The 15,667-nt window shown below is 44.3% G+C and overlaps 1 protein-coding gene across 1 annotated transcript in view; it reads left to right on the top strand.

Annotated features, from left to right (window-relative positions):
• LOC135712662 (inositol-pentakisphosphate 2-kinase-like) overlaps nucleotides 1-15,667 on the top strand; it is a 46,045-nt gene that overhangs the window by 17,032 nt on the left and 13,346 nt on the right. The window contains exon 3 of the mRNA XM_065235604.1: nucleotides 186-298. Within this exon, the coding sequence (XP_065091676.1) occupies nucleotides 186-298 (113 nt within the window). The remainder of the gene's footprint in view (nucleotides 1-185; nucleotides 299-15,667) is intronic.

Here is a 15,667-nt window from a genome sequence, read left to right as displayed (position 1 = left end):
GCCATGTTCGTTCACTCTCGATTTTTTCCACAGCCTCCATATCGACGAGTAATGTTTTGATTGCATCAATTTCAATCCAATTTTTGCATTCCCCCCGATGTTCATGTGAATTTTGAAACTTTTCTCTCTTTCTTTCGTTCTCGTTCTTCGTCTGCTGCTGTGACGTGTGCATTATAATTAACAAGTGACTCGATTGGACAAGGAAATCCACGAATGTGATGGAATACTGTATCCCGATGTGGCCTTTCTGCCGATCAAGCTCGATCCGGTGACGTTTCTGCATCAAGACTTCGGACAGGTGAGTACAACTTTCAGATAAGCAGTTTTCAAAATGACGCTTCATTTCCATTGATAATGATGATAGATTTGTTGTTACATTTCAAGTGCCTATCTTTGACATAAGTTGACAGGGAGCCCGTACTCAATCACTGGGCTTTAGTTGATTTGCTTGAAGACAGCAAGCTTGTTCTTCAGGCTCAGTTTTGATTTTCAACAGATAAGAGGGAACATTTGCTTGATGAGCAGACCTGAAGATCAAAATGCGCTATCCAAAATCGAAGATCGACTTAGTGTTCTGATTAAACAATCCTTGTAGATGAGAGCAGTGTAATCGGCGAACAGAGAGGGCTTGTCTTCTCCAGGAAGTACGGAGGTTTTAGAAGTAAAGGGTGTCCACAGTTAAATTGCATCACTTAGAAGTACTCACTAAAAATAAGTCTCTCGACCGATTGTCATGAAATTTTCAAGGAATGTAATACTATGCTTGGTTTACGTATCACCAAATGTAAATGCCCGAATTTTCTTCTTAATTCCACCGATAAGGTTTTGTACAACGGTTGAATCGGCGTTTTTTTCTGCTTCAACCATGATTTCAACATTTCCTACTCGATAGTGACAACTTTAGGATGCTTACGGAGTTCGTGCTTCATTATAGCCCAGTATCTTTCGATCAGCCGCAACTCCGGTGTGCTTGAGAGATTGAGATCCATCGGTACGCACTGATATTGCACCAGCTGATTGCTTGAAGACGTAACCAGTGATTGATCGACGTGTATCGGAGTTGTTTCCCCAATCCGCATCACTGTAGCCGACAAAACCTTCATCTGACTGCTTCGAGTAAGTTAGTTTCATCGATGGCGTCTTCTTCAAGTATCGTAAGATTCTTTTCGCTGCTATCTAATGCGCCTTTCCTGGGTCCTGACAAAACTTATTGACCACATTTTCCATCGGCTTACGTCCCTCTTCGATATTATGACAAATTTCTTTTAGTGAATTTGTTTATTATTCAGTTCTAACCTGGATCGGGTTTCAAGATCGGGTCTGCTTGTTTTCTGGCAAACGTCAGTTTGATCCTTTGTTTTTAAAACCTAGCTCAGGTTGAGGTTCGCACTGACAAAAAGTTCGGTTTTGCAGAGTATTGATGTAACCATCCTGATCTATCATCACTCGATTACGATCTCTAATCATCTGCATTTTAAGTATTTTGAATTCGTCATCAATTCTTTCTTCAACATGTCCACCCATTGCTGGTTGTTCGAAAATACCAGCAAATCATCCACGTGCACAGCAACATGCAACCATCTTTAATCTTGAAGTACACGCATGTGTCGTAAGCGGATCGCTTCAAACCAATGCATTTCAACTCAGCAGCTTTCCTCACCCGGCAAACTTTCCTGGGTGAAGTAGGGTCGACGAATCATGTAAATGTCCTCATCATCTAAATCTCCTTGCAGAAATGCCGTCACTGCATCCATTTGGTGAATCTTGAGGTTCATTTTTGCGGTCATTGACATAAGGTAACGAATGTTGGCGTACCGAACAACAGGTGAAAAGGTTTCATTGCAGTCGACGCCTTTGACCTGAGAGAAGCCCTTGATGACTAGGCGGGCTTTGTATCGCTCTAACGATCCATCCTAATTTGTCTTCACTTTGTTAACTTTCAGGAAGAGTATTACAGCTCATGATATAAGTACGATACTTGCCTGGAGTAGTGTGCTCCCTCACACTGCGCCTTGCCAACAATTGTGGGTCCTCTTGTTGTGGAGGGAGCACGAAAGGTTATAGGTCTTCATCAACCATCGAATCTGCATCGTTGTAGACCGTTTCATACAGGAGATTTTCGATTGCAACTTAGTTTTTGGATTCTTCTTTAGCCTCAGTTGGTCTAGTCTGATCATAGACTTCGATTTGTTTATTCTGAATAACGAGTTCGATTTCTTCTGCATTGTCTTCTGATGAATCACCTGCTGACGCACAACGCTTAATTTCACATTCATCCGCAAAAAGGATGTCTCGGCTGACGATAATCTGCTTGATCTTCCTGTTGTATATCCTATACGCCTTCGAAGTTTCACTGTGGCCAACAAACATACACGCTTCAAATTTCTTGTCCCACTTCTTTCATTTCTCCTTCGGCACATACTCAGCATACTCTTCGCTCTTTCGACCAATGTACGATTCATCCTTTCCGCTAATCCATTTTGCTCCGGATTGAAGGGAACATACGTCACATGATGAATTCCTTCTTTCCGCAAAAAGGTTCCAAAACTTCGGTTGACGTACTCTTTGCCGTTGTCCATCCGAATTCGCTTAATCCTTTCTCCCGTTTGCCTTGTAGTCTTGAACCGATTCGACCACTTCCGTTTTGATTTTAGGAAATATACAACTGCTTTTCGGCTTGCCTCCCATCGACTCTGTATCCATAGGACCGCACAAGTCCGAGTGGATGAGTTTCAACACAGGATCGTCTCGGTGTCCATTAGCCTTGAATGGTTGACGACAATGTTCAGCTTATATACAGAATATGCACTACGCCGAATCCTTCAGTTCGAATTCCAATCCTGTTACCATTTCCTTCAATCGCTTCAATCCACTGGCAGATGCCGAATCTGTCATATTGGACCAAATTCACAACGGACTTCTTCATTCCGGACAGCTTGTAGATAACATGATATGACTAACCGTAAGTGCTTCGTTATCAGGATTGACAACTTTGCACTCCTCCATTGTGTAAATTACTCTGAACCTCTTCTGGCATACCTTGCTTACGGAAAGTAAATCAATCGCCAGGTCAGGCACGCACAGGACACTATTCATTGTGAGGTCCCAGGTCGCTTCACCGCAATCTGCCTCCAGCTTCACCGATCCTTTTGCCACAACAGCTACTCAGCACCCTCGCTTTCAGATAATTTTGAACCGTCCACCACCTTGACTTCCTGCATGATTTTTGCCTTAATCGTTGGAGCTAAAGACTGGTACGCGCAAAAATTGGTCGACAAAAAAACCGTTCCTTTCAGTAATAATCCATATCACTAAAATCTTCTTATTTTTCTTTTGGTAGTTCAATTCATATATTTAAAGGATAAAAAATGTTCGTTTATTCTTTTGGTTTGCCAAATCCCACCTGCTGTACCTTCCGCTTAAACCCTTCCTTCAATTTTTGCACAGTGGTCCCATCGAACTTATTCGCCGCCGAACGCCAGTTAGATTTAAACTGCTGCTCCTTTTCCATGAATTAATTAGTTTTTTTTTGAGATTTCGTTTGACCAAGGCCCAATACCGTTCGATAGGGCGGAGTTCTGGGCTGTTGGGAGGGTTGCCTTTTTCCCATAGTGGCAGCTCGCCAAGTCCGGCCAGAACAGCACAAGTCTAACATGTTGCTTTAGGAATGGTAGCAGCCGCTTTTCCAGGCACTCCTGGACGTAGATCCCTTGATTGATGGTTCCCGTAGTAATGAAAATACCGCTTTTTAGACCACACGTGCATATGACCTGCCAGACGAGATATTTTTTCGGGAACTTCGATAGTTTGTTGGTTTTTGAAAATTTCAGCCACCTTCCCTTTTCCTGGTGCGGTATAAAACTCCTGTCCCGGAAGCTGCTTGAAATCCGTCTTCACATAAGTTTCGTCGTCCATAACGACACAGTCGAACTTTGTGAGCAAATTCGTATACAGTTTTCGGGACCGCTGCGAGAACGCTGTGAGAACGTCGGATTCTCTTGCTGCGCGAGCAAAATTTTGACACGCTGCTCCTCTTGCTTGGACGTTATTTTGAAAACTGGAGGTCAAACGGTGAAAACTCATCATAGCAACCATTGTATATTCACTCAACTTCCAAATGCAGTAGGGTAGTGCGCTACTTCGTTGTAATCGTCCATTTCCGTTCTATCGATCAGAAAAGATCAATAATATCAATGATTTCACCGTGCACAAATCAATAATAGATTTTTTTCCGATGCGTTAGTTCATTAGCTACTACATAAATCCTATAGGAGCGCATTGTATGAATATTTACGCTCATTGTTATCCAAACAAACGAAGCGTTCCTAGCGAATCCCCTTTTTCTACGTTTATCCGTAAGACGAAGAAAATATAATGGCAAAAACTACCCCGGGAAAGTGTCGGTAAATTTACTCAAAGTATGAGTGACCTACATTTTAGCGGTTTTGAGTAATCTGAACTCTATGTGGGTAGCATTTTTTGTTCATGTGCGATTGGTTTGGATATTTTTTTTCTAAATCATTAAAAATAAACTCTCGTCGACCCACGCGGTCTCGCCGCCGGCAGAAAATATTTTGATCGGTGCACAGTAGACTGATGCAAAATTTGACTTTTTCGCTCCACAATACTTAAACGATTCCAAATCGGATCCTGACTAACCTCTCAAAATTTGAACCCATTTGGTGAGAAACTGAGATGGCACAAACCATTTGAAGTTTGTATGGGAATTACTATGGTAAAACCAAGATTTTTGTTCATGTCTATCTAATAATTCACCATATCGGTCTGCTTCCAAAGCTTTCAATTGTACTTGTAGGAAATTTTCCCAGCTACAACTTGGCTCAAGACCACTTTTTGATTAAATGCAAGGATCGAAAGTTATCAATGGTTCAATGCGCTGATGTCTTATGATCATGCTCAATCAACTGCTCAGCAGGCAACATTGGTGTTTCTGGGGCGTTGAATAGGACACAAAAATCATGGCTACTATGTCACACTGCAAAATACAGTGTTGCCTACAGAGCAACTGCTTGATCATGTCATAAGTTTACCAATCTCTTACATAATTAATAACTTTTTCCTGTCTCTTCGATCTTCAGCAAAGTTGTAGCTGAGAAAATTTTCTTTAAGAATGGCTATCGAACCGTTTCGCAGCTCAATATGGAAAAAGACTAGAAAGCAATGAACAAAAAGTTGAGATTTCCCATAGTAATTTACATGTAAACTTCAAATGGCTTGTGCGAAGTCTGTTTCTAACCAAATGAGTTGTAACTTTGGGAGGCTAATCAGGACCCGATTTGAAACCATTTAAGCACTGTGGAGCGAAAAAGTCAAATTTTGCATCAGTCTAGTGCACAGGTATACTCCGGAGGACTCCAGACCCATGATCATTGGATTGTAATTCTTCGGTAAACCCTTGTGCAGCAAACTACACATCCATGCATTATCCCTCTTGAAGCCAACTTCTGCCTCTTACTACCGGATCCCCTTCATTACGTTTCTTCACGGCACACTAGGACCGCTCCTTGATGAGCACCATCTTGGTAGAAAACGCCCAGGAATTGTAATTTTCTGATCCACGAAAAACTTCTCTTGCTTGCAGCGAAACCATGCCTCCAGCAGCGAAACTTGCGCTCCAGCATTTCTGCCATCACCAACATTCGGAATGGACTTCGTGCTTCCGGAATCTTATCGTTTTTCAATTAGAATTTTCTTCAAACAGAGCCACTTCTATCTGACAAAAGTAGGTCTGACTCGGAAGAGGTATGGGCAACGAATGATATAGGCGTTTTATCATTATCATGGCATGCTACTATCTGCAATAATTCAGTGATTAGGTAGTCTAATACCCCGTTCACATTACAGCCTATATTACGTAATATAGGCTGTCTTGCAATGAGCACTCAAACATAGGATTTCCAGTGAAAACCCGAGACGGGACTTGACAATCGAGCTTCTCACTCTTCTTAATGTTTTTGAAGAATGCCCTTCGGAAAGTTGTGCGTGGTGTTTGACGGAGTAGACCAATGAAGCCAGTAATGTAAATTATTTTTTCTTTTTAATTTGGACTTTTATTCGGAGTTTCTATCGCAGTTTAGCAGCTTGTACATCATTTTTACTTAACACAATAAAAACAACCATAAACAAATAACAATTCGCCATCGCTTAAAACACGCAGAGCACTCAATTTTTCAACTTTGCTTTCGCAAATATAAACAATTAACAACGCCACTGACGTCAACATTGATTCCGGCATCACTGTCAGCCAGCTTGATGCGATCCCTCTGTCATTTTCATTCCACGATTGCTACTGTCAAATCGACCAACCAGAAACTGGCTCGGATCTGACAGCAAATTGGTTCGAAATCGCTACCCGATTGTCAAGTCCCGTTCCAGGTGAAAACTAGATGTATGAGTTCTCATTGCAAGACAGCATATATCACGTGATATAAGCTGTAATGTGAACGGGGTATAACACTTACTAGGAAAATTGAAAAATTGTATAACTGAACCTTAACCCATTAACGCCAAAAGTGTTTCACAATTGAGAAATATGAATGAATTTGGTATTGACATTCTTTGGCAACGTACAAAAAAAAAGTATTGAAATTGTATCCTTAAATCTGCTTAATTTTGATTGTTGTATGTCTTTTAAGGATGAAGCCGAGAATTCAAAATCACCGGAAAAAAACTTGTAATTTCGGTGAAAAATCGAGAAACAAATATATGCCGTCCTTTCTTTGATAAAAAAATCTGAAGCATGAAAAAAATTTAGGGCCCTTGGACTGGACTAGATTTTAGGGATAAATCACTTTGAAGAACTTTTAAAAGAATTTTGATGATAGTTCCAAAAAAGATTTGAGGATATTCCAGAATGAATTCCAAGCATATTACCAAGCAGGGTAAATTTTCAAGGCAGATTTTTTGCTAGAACTCCAAGTCAATTATGTGAATTCAGAGTATAATTTTTGTTCTCTGTAAAATTCCATGACAATTGTGAAGAACATTCAAGGATCTGCGAAAAATCTCAAGGGAATCTACGTTTGAGCGTACAATTCCATGGGAGTTCTGAGAAGAGTTTTAAGAGAATTCCAATTCACGAGAACAATTTTTAGATAATTTTAAGCAGTGATGGAAAAGTTCATCAAAGTTCCCTATGACTCGCGAACTTTTCCCTTGGTGAACTTCGTGAAATATCGCGAACTTTTCCAACACTGATTTTAAGGGATTTATCAAGTTCATTGTCTGAAGAATTTAGTGGAGAACTCCAAAATAATTCTAAGAAAACTTTCATGATAATTTTGAGGTGAATTGCATGGAAAATCTCAGAAAATTTTAAACGAATTATAGCTCCAGTGTACTTTTTTAAAACTCATTAAAAATTCGAAGAGAATCTTAAGATGGATCTCATGATTTTTGATTTCTGCCAGTAATAAAAAAGGGAATCACAATGATAATTTTGGAGGAAAAGAACTCTGTGAAGAGGATTGATTCTATTGGAAATTTTTGAGAACATTCCAATAATTCAATTCTAGACTAAACGGCTTTATGTGTATGCTACGACAAGCACTGGGTCGTCAACGGGCGCTCCCTCGACTTGGCCGAATAACATATCGTATCAGTAAAGTAAGTAAGTTATCATGTTTTGGGTTTCCGCTCAATACTCCTATGTGACTAGACTACCCTGCGTCTCCATTGATACATAGCTCACATAGTCACATAATTTATTCCTATTTGTTTTGATCTATATATTTATACGAGCGAAAACCCAAAACTTGATTACTTAAAAAAATCAAAAACGAAAAAAAAACACATCGCTGATTTTTTGATGCGTTGTGTAAAAAGCCCTAATTTTTCAAGGATAAATATAAAACATATTGCGCCCTCTGTCTACAAAACATGAAAACCATAAAATCAAATACAATCAATGTTTTGCAATACCAAAACCAATTTTTTAAAAGCATTATGTTATGTTTCATTTGATATTTTGATCTTTGAAATCGGCCCAGTGGTTTGATTTCTGAAAATAGTCAATTTGGAAAATTTTGGATCACCCTAATATGGAAATGGTCACCTTATTTTTTCTTTCTTGATTTGTTTTCCGTCGATCTTGTTTCCGTGCTGAGCACCAATGTTACCGACGCCAGGGAGGCAGCTCCCACACCTGGACCCTACCACCTATCGACCCATCAACTCATGAACCGAGGACCAAGGGCTTTACTTTACTTCCGTGATCAGAGATGTTATGCCTCAGAACATCCCGGCGGCGCCGACTAAGATTGAACCCAGGCCTGCTGGGGTGAGAGATAATCACGCTTACCACTATACCACCGGCGCCGCTGGTCAAATTAATGACATAATAAAACGTACGGGTCTAATATTTTGCGATAAGGAACAAAACTGCAGTTTGTTTTCGAAATTCTGGGAACCAAGTGTTGCTTGGAATGGCTGAATATATTTATTTTGATCGAGTTCTGTTAATTGTGTTGCGCTAAAAAACAGTTTCTAATGTAATTAATTCGCGATTAAAAACAGGAACTTTTTAGCTATTTGCGTTTTGTCGACAAATAAATGGAACCCTGATCATCTTAAAATGTTGAATTTCATTTGTAGATTCCACCGGCACCAGGCCACTGTACCGGGAAAGTTGCTCATTACAACGAAAGTTTCATTTCGAAACCCTTCAATTCGCTATTTTTTTGCATCTTCGAGGCACTAACTATCGATTAAGTGCTATGATTCGATTCCGCAACCAGATGAAAGGAACCGATTTTCGCGTACAGAAAAAGCACATGTTCCGAATTGCTGGGTCTGTTCAATCCACCAAGTCATATGATTTCGAAGGCCAATCGTGTTCATTTTTTCGGGGACTTGGTCTCTCCAAGTTATATGAATAAATGGGTCACGCACTCGCTCACATACGCTACAACAACGATCATTATCCACGACGAGCAAAATATGATTCAAATAATCACGACTGTGCTGAAGAGCCAAACTGCCCCGACGGCCACTAAATTATGGTCAATGATATCAATAGCTTGTAATTATTTCTGAATGGAGCTGTGCTGTGCATTTTTTTCTTCGATTAAAATCAACCCCTTAAAAAATGTGCGTTAACATCTCCGAGTGCGTTATTGACGAACATCTTGTTCACGCACATTCAACGCATCTTCTTATAAATGCACACGTGGCTACGGTACAATGGAAGCCGCCTCAAAGTGGATTCCAAGAAACCATCGTCTTGTAAGCAAATTGTCTGGAAGTTTCTTGTTGTCGATTCTTGGAATCGTCTGAATGCGACATGATGAAAAACAGGTCACGAAAGGATTTCTATACGGGCAATTTCCTACACTGCCGATTAGAGCATCTCAAATTTAAGTTTCGTTTACTCAAATTTGCAAACCCGTAGGTTGATCATAGACTGAGTAAATTTTTTTCTCGATTTTCCTCACATTCGTGCAGATTTTTGCTCAGCCTATGAGTGACCTACGTTTTTTGTGATTTTGAGTTGATCTCATCGGCCGTGTAAAGCCCAAGCCGAGCGAAGGACTCTTGCGTGTAGCAAATTCGAAAGCATCTGCTGTGCCAGGTCGATTGGTTCTGTTTTCACCGTCTTCCAGACCCAGACCCTGTGGTAGTTATATTTGCGTCTTGGAGATTATTTCCTCAATGCAAAGAAAACAAGTCTCAACTGGCCGCAGAAGTAGGCATTTAGGATAGCACCTTCTTCGATAGCATACCTTGACATTCTTGAATGGTGGTAACAGTCCTCATTGTGAGTTACTTCATGGTTTGGCGATAATCTGGATTTAGATGAATCAACCGGTTCAGGTACAGGGTGAGTGAATGAGAAAGAGAGCAATAAATGTGATTTGCCGAAAACAACGTTTACCAATATGTACGAAGCGGTCCCGGTGGTTTAGTGGTAAGCGTAACTGCCTATCACTTCAAAGGGCCTGGGTTCAAACCCAGTCGGTGCCGTCGGGATTTTCTGAGGCATAACATCTCTTGGTCATGGGGAGGGAAGTTGACTCCCGGTCCATGAGCTGATGGGTCCAGATGCCTCCCTGGCGTCGGTAGCAAAGTGGGGCAAGATGGGTCAGCTAGTACCCAGTAGCGGTCGAAGGGCTGGTAGCGAGTCACTTTTATCAAGCCAGTCACTAAAAAGTCTCTTTTTTTAAAGCCAAGTCACTAAAGTCTGACCTTTGCTGCTTCGTGTTTCAGGCGGGTGTGTAGTTCTGCCACTGTTCCAAATGTTCTTGCGATAATGTCCATGTCGTCCGCAAAGCACACAAATTGACCGGATTTCGAGAAAATCGTACCCCGGCTGTTGAGCCCGGCTCGTCGCATTACACCTTCTAGAGCAATGTTGAAGAGTAGGCATGAGAGTCCGTCACCTTGTCGCAGTCCCCGGCGAGATTCGAATGAACTGGATAGTTCAGTTTTGCACACCGTCCATCGTTGCTTTGATCAGTCTGATCAGCTTCCCAGGAAAGCCGTTCTCGTCCATGATTTTCCATAGCTCTGTGCGGTCGATACTGTCGTATGTCGCCTTAAAGTCGATGAACAAATGATGCGTTGGGATCTGGTATTCACGGCATTTCTGGAGGATTTGCCGTACGGTGAAGATCTGGTCCGTTGTCGATCGGCCGTCAATGAAGCCGGCTTGATAACTTGCCACGAACTCGGTCATTTTAGGTGACAGACGACGGAAAATGATCTGGGATAACACTTTGTAGGCGGCATTCAAAATGGTGATCGCTTTGAAGCTCTCACATTCCAAATGGTCGCCTTTCTTGTGAATGGGGTAGATTACCCCCTTCTTCCATTCCTCCGGTAGCTGTTCTGTTTCCCAGATCCTGACTATCATCCGGTGCAGGCAGGTGGCCAACTTTTGTGGGCCCATCTTGATGAGTTCGGCTGCGATACCATCCTTACCAGCTGCTTTGTTTTTTTTTGAGCTGCTGAATGACATCCTTAACTTCCCTCAGCGTGGGAGTTGGGTCAGTTCCGTCCTCTGCTGCACTGACGTAGTCGTTTCCTCCATTGCGCTGGTCTCCCGTGCCTACGTTCTCCTCGCCATTCAGGTGCGCATCGAAGTGCTGCTTCCACCTTTCAATCACCTCACGTCCGTCCATCAAGAGGCTCCCGTCCTTATCCTTGCACATTTCGGCTCGCGGCACGAAGCCGTTGCGGGATGTGTTGAGCTTCTGGTAGAACTTCCGTGTTTCTTGGGAACGGCACAGCAGTTCCATTTCCTCGCACTCCGCTTCTTCCAGGCGGCGTTTTTTCTCCCAAAAGATACGGGTCTGCTGTTTCCGCTTCTGTTTATACCGTTCCACGTTCTGTCGGGTTCCATGTTGCAGCATTACCGCCCGCGCTGCGTTCTTCTCCTCCAAAATCGCTCTGCACTCCTCGTCGAACCATTCATTCCGTCGACTTCTTTCCACGTACCCGATGGTGCTCTCGGCTGCGTCGGTGATGACTGCTTTTACTGTACTCCAGCAGTCCTCTAGAGGGGGCACATCAAGCTCGCCCACCTCTGACAATGCTGCCTCGAGATTCTGCGCGTATGCTAAGGTGACATCCGGTTGCTTCAGTCGCTCAAGGTTGTACCTTGGCGGGCGTCGGTACCGTACATTGTTGATGACGGAAAGTTTTGGGCGCAGTTTGACCATCACCAGGTAGTGGTCAGAGTCGATGTTGGCGCCACGATAGGTCCTGACGTCGATAATGTCGGAGAAGTGCCGTCCACCAATCAGAACGTGGTCGATTTGCGATTCCATCTGCTGTGGTGATCTCCAGGTGTACCGATAGGGGAGGCTGTGTTGGAAGAAGGTGCTACGTATGTCCATGTTCTTGGAGGCGGCGAAATCGATGAGTCGTAGGCCGTTCCCGTTCGTCAGCTGGTGGGCTGAATTCCTCCTCCTGGCCTACCTGAGCGTTTAGGTCCCCTATGATGATCTTGACGTCGTGGCTTGGGCAGCGAACGTACTCGCGGTCGAGCTGCGCGTAAAATGCGTCCTTGTCATCATCAGTGCTTCCGGAGTGAGGGCTGTGCACGTTGATTATGCTAAAGTTGAAGAATCGGCCCTTGATCCTCAACCTGCACATTCTTTCGTCGATCGGCCACCAACTGATCACGCGCTTCTGCATTTCGCCCATCACGATGAAAGCTGTGCTCAGCTCGCGTGTGTTGCCGCAACTCTGGTAGATAGTATGATTACCTCTGAACGTTCGCACCATGGATCCTGTCCAACACACGTCCTGCAGCGCTACGATGCCGAATCCGCGGTCATTCAGTAGATTGGCGAGTATTCGGGTGAGAGATCGACAGTTCCACGTGCCGAGTTTCCAATCGGAAGTCCTATTTCGTCGCTGGGGTCGTTGCCGTTGGTCTCGGTTCGTATTCCTCTGTTGCTGCTTTTTTACGGCTGGCTCGCAGGGCACACCAACCCCCTAACTTTCCGGAGGACCAGGGTGCACAGTTGTGCTTAGAGTCCTTCACTGGCACTCGGACGTAGATCAGCCGCCCCTAACATGGGGAACAGACGCTGTTGTGAGCCGCTCCTCCTGGAGAACAGACGCTCAGGCTTGCCGAAGCAAACCCCTCCTTCCCTGTCAGCCTATGACCAAAGCTCCCACCGGGGTTGGTTACCCGATCTTCCCTAAGGTTGCTCACAGTTCCCGGCCGGTACCACGGGGAGGTAGGGATAGGAGTTGCTGGGAAGAGGCTAGTGATCTCAATGGGATCTGTATTGCGCATTACCCAGCATTAACCGACCTGATATAACCATATCGTTCGTGATCACGAACTGTAGCCCAGAGGCCGAAAGTCGAGGGACATTTCTGGTGGCGACGGCTACATCCTGCGGGCCGATGTGTTCATTAGTGAAAACATTGCTGAATTGAAAACGGAACAGGTCGGCGATGTCAGTGGTGGAATCAGCTTCGAACAATCCGTTGGTTATCGTAGAGGGCAGTCCGGATTCCATCCGTTGGTCATTGACGTAACGCCAAAAACTTCTGGGATTTGTCTTGAAGCGCTTTGGCAGATGGTCCTGATATGCGTTGTACAAACGATTATTAAGTTGGTTGTATTCAGTGCTCGCCGCCATATATCTCGTTCTCGTGGAGTCCGTGCGATACTTGCTATGTCGTCTGAGAGCTGCCCGCTTCACAGTCTTAAGATGCTTGAGGTCAGCATTTGACCAGGCTGGCTCAGCCGGCTCGTGTCTAGACTTCACGGGAACGAACTGATGGCATCACAATTTTGAAGCACCTAGTCCCAATCGGAATGTGCGAGGAACTCGTTCATGCTGTTGAAGTCAGCCTTTCTGAAATCATAGGCGATGCTTTCAGAGGTATCTTGGAAGCGTTGCTGTGGACTTATCTTGAATTCCATCAGTACAGGAGGATGATGCCTGCAGATTTTAACGAGCGGTGATGGAGCTTGCATAACTGTGCTGTGCTCGCAAAGTTCCTCACTGACGAAGCGAGGAAGATCAAGCGTACGATTGTTTTCATTTGCAATTCCACTCATTTGTCTGAGTCCAGCGGTGCTATACGCATCAAGAAGCTTCCGTGATGTCAGGCTAATCGAGGATCGTGATGTAATCGGGTACAGGGAACCATGCGGACTACGCTGCCAAGAGATCGAGCTCAAGTTGAAATCGCCTAGGATGATAACGTTGTCTCTTGGTCCTAACTGCGAAACCACCCAGTTAAGCGAATCGATATGCTTTTCGATCAAAGATTCATCGTTTACTCGATCAGGGGGAATATACACAACGCATAGGTAGAGTGTTGCATCATCCGCCGAGCCATCAGGAGGGTCGAGCGTACGGGATTTAAAACTCGAGCGAACAGCCAGCAAAACACCACCTCCAGTGCTTTTGATGCTATTCGAAGGCGACCGGTCTTGTCGATAAACGGAATATGATTCGCCAAACAACTGATTCGTTGAGGTATGTCCATTTAACCAGGTTTCGGAAAGTGCGTAAACATCATAGGAACCGTCGCTGAAGGCCAACTGGTACTCGGCGAGAGAGCTGTTGATCCCACCAACATTTTGGTATTTAGTACATCAGGACATTCGAAGAAGCAGGTGCAGCATTACTTGCTAGAGGCGCAGTCCTAGGGATTGAAGATTCGTCAGAGCGAGGATTGCCGTTACTAATAGGATACTTGCCATGATAGGCAGCTTGGAAGACCCCATCGCCAGCGCTAGACTCAGGGCCGGGACGACTTGGATGGCAGGAACGAGAGAACTGCGACAGGTTTTCGATGAGGCGCGACTGAGCTAGGCGGGTCAGGGGCTTCCGTACTGCTTTGTGTCAGGCGTCCCGGGTTCGATGGCGGTGATCTTGGTTGAGTTGGAGAATGGTGTGAAGACGAAGCGTAGAAAAGTGGTGGAGGACTAAATGTCGGTGTATTGTAGCCAATAGTGTGCTCGACGAGACACACGCTGGAAACGGAATGTCGATCAGGTAGTGAAAGCATATGATATTGAACGTACTTGCCTGGAAGAGCAGGCTGGAGGACCTCAACTGCAGACTCGACAACAGGACCGCGACGACTAAGATGATCGCTGGCAGCAAGAGACGGAACTGTGTCGGGCTGAGAAGAGGCCTCCAAAGTGCGCGGGGTCCTTAGTCCATCATGGTTTGCTCCGTTAGTCAATCGTCGTGTTTCGTTGTCAGTTGATTTTTCCGGAAATTTGCGGTGGTCGATCGTTGATCCAGTAGAACCAACAGAAAGCATCAGTTTTTAAAAAAAATGACAAATTCCCGCAAACGGATACCAACGGGCCAGGACGAGGGTTCCAACGCCAGTTCCTTGAGGTTAGGGTCCAATTCGATTTTGTAAGATACAAACGTCAAGTTGGTGGTAAAGGGTGTCCTCGATGAAATTGCCACACTATCAAATTGCTCTAACTTTTTAACCGTTGGGTAGAATTTAATGAAAATTTGGGTGGATTTAGTTCATAGTGCATTATTTACATCCTGCAAGTTTTAAAGTCCTGTGATCAAAACTCGCGGAAATGGAGTCGAAAGAACAGCTCGTGCGTGATAAAATCTTGCGCATTCATCACGAGAACAAGGATCTCTCGCATCGTTCCATCGCTAAAACGTTGGGAATCGCGAATTCCACGGTGTCGCGAGTGATTAAGCGGTTCGAGGAACGGTTGACCAACGATCGGAAGCCCAGAAGTGAAGAAAAAAGTATTCCGTACAACACCAAAAATCACAACCGCGTAGTTGGGGCCTTCAACCGAAATCCGAACGCCTCCGTTAGGGATGTGGCTAAGAAGCTGCACCTAAGCCGAAGTTTTGTCCAGAAGGCCAAAACTAAGGCTGGGCTTCGAACGTTCAAGATACAAAAGGCCCCTAATCGCGACGAGAAGCAGAACAAGTCCGCCAAAACCCGTGCCAGGAAGTTGTACCTCAACATGCTGACGAAAGTTGAATGCTGCATCATGGACGACGAAACATATGTGAAGGCCGACTTCAAACAGATCCCCGGCAACCTGTTTTTCACGGCCAAGGATAAGTTCAGCGTTCCGGAGCATGTCCGCACTCAGAAGATGTCCAAATTTGCGAAGAAATTCCTGGTTTGGCAAGCCATCTGCACGTGCGGGAAGCGGAGTGCACCTTTCGTGACCCAG

This window comes from Ochlerotatus camptorhynchus, unplaced genomic scaffold, assembly GCF_037179485.1.
Source record: "Ochlerotatus camptorhynchus isolate MF236.1 unplaced genomic scaffold, CSIRO-AGI_Acam_v1.1 ptg000499l, whole genome shotgun sequence".
Taxonomy (NCBI): Eukaryota; Metazoa; Arthropoda; class Insecta; order Diptera; family Culicidae; genus Ochlerotatus; species Ochlerotatus camptorhynchus.
This window is presented reverse-complemented; position numbering and strand designations above follow the sequence as displayed.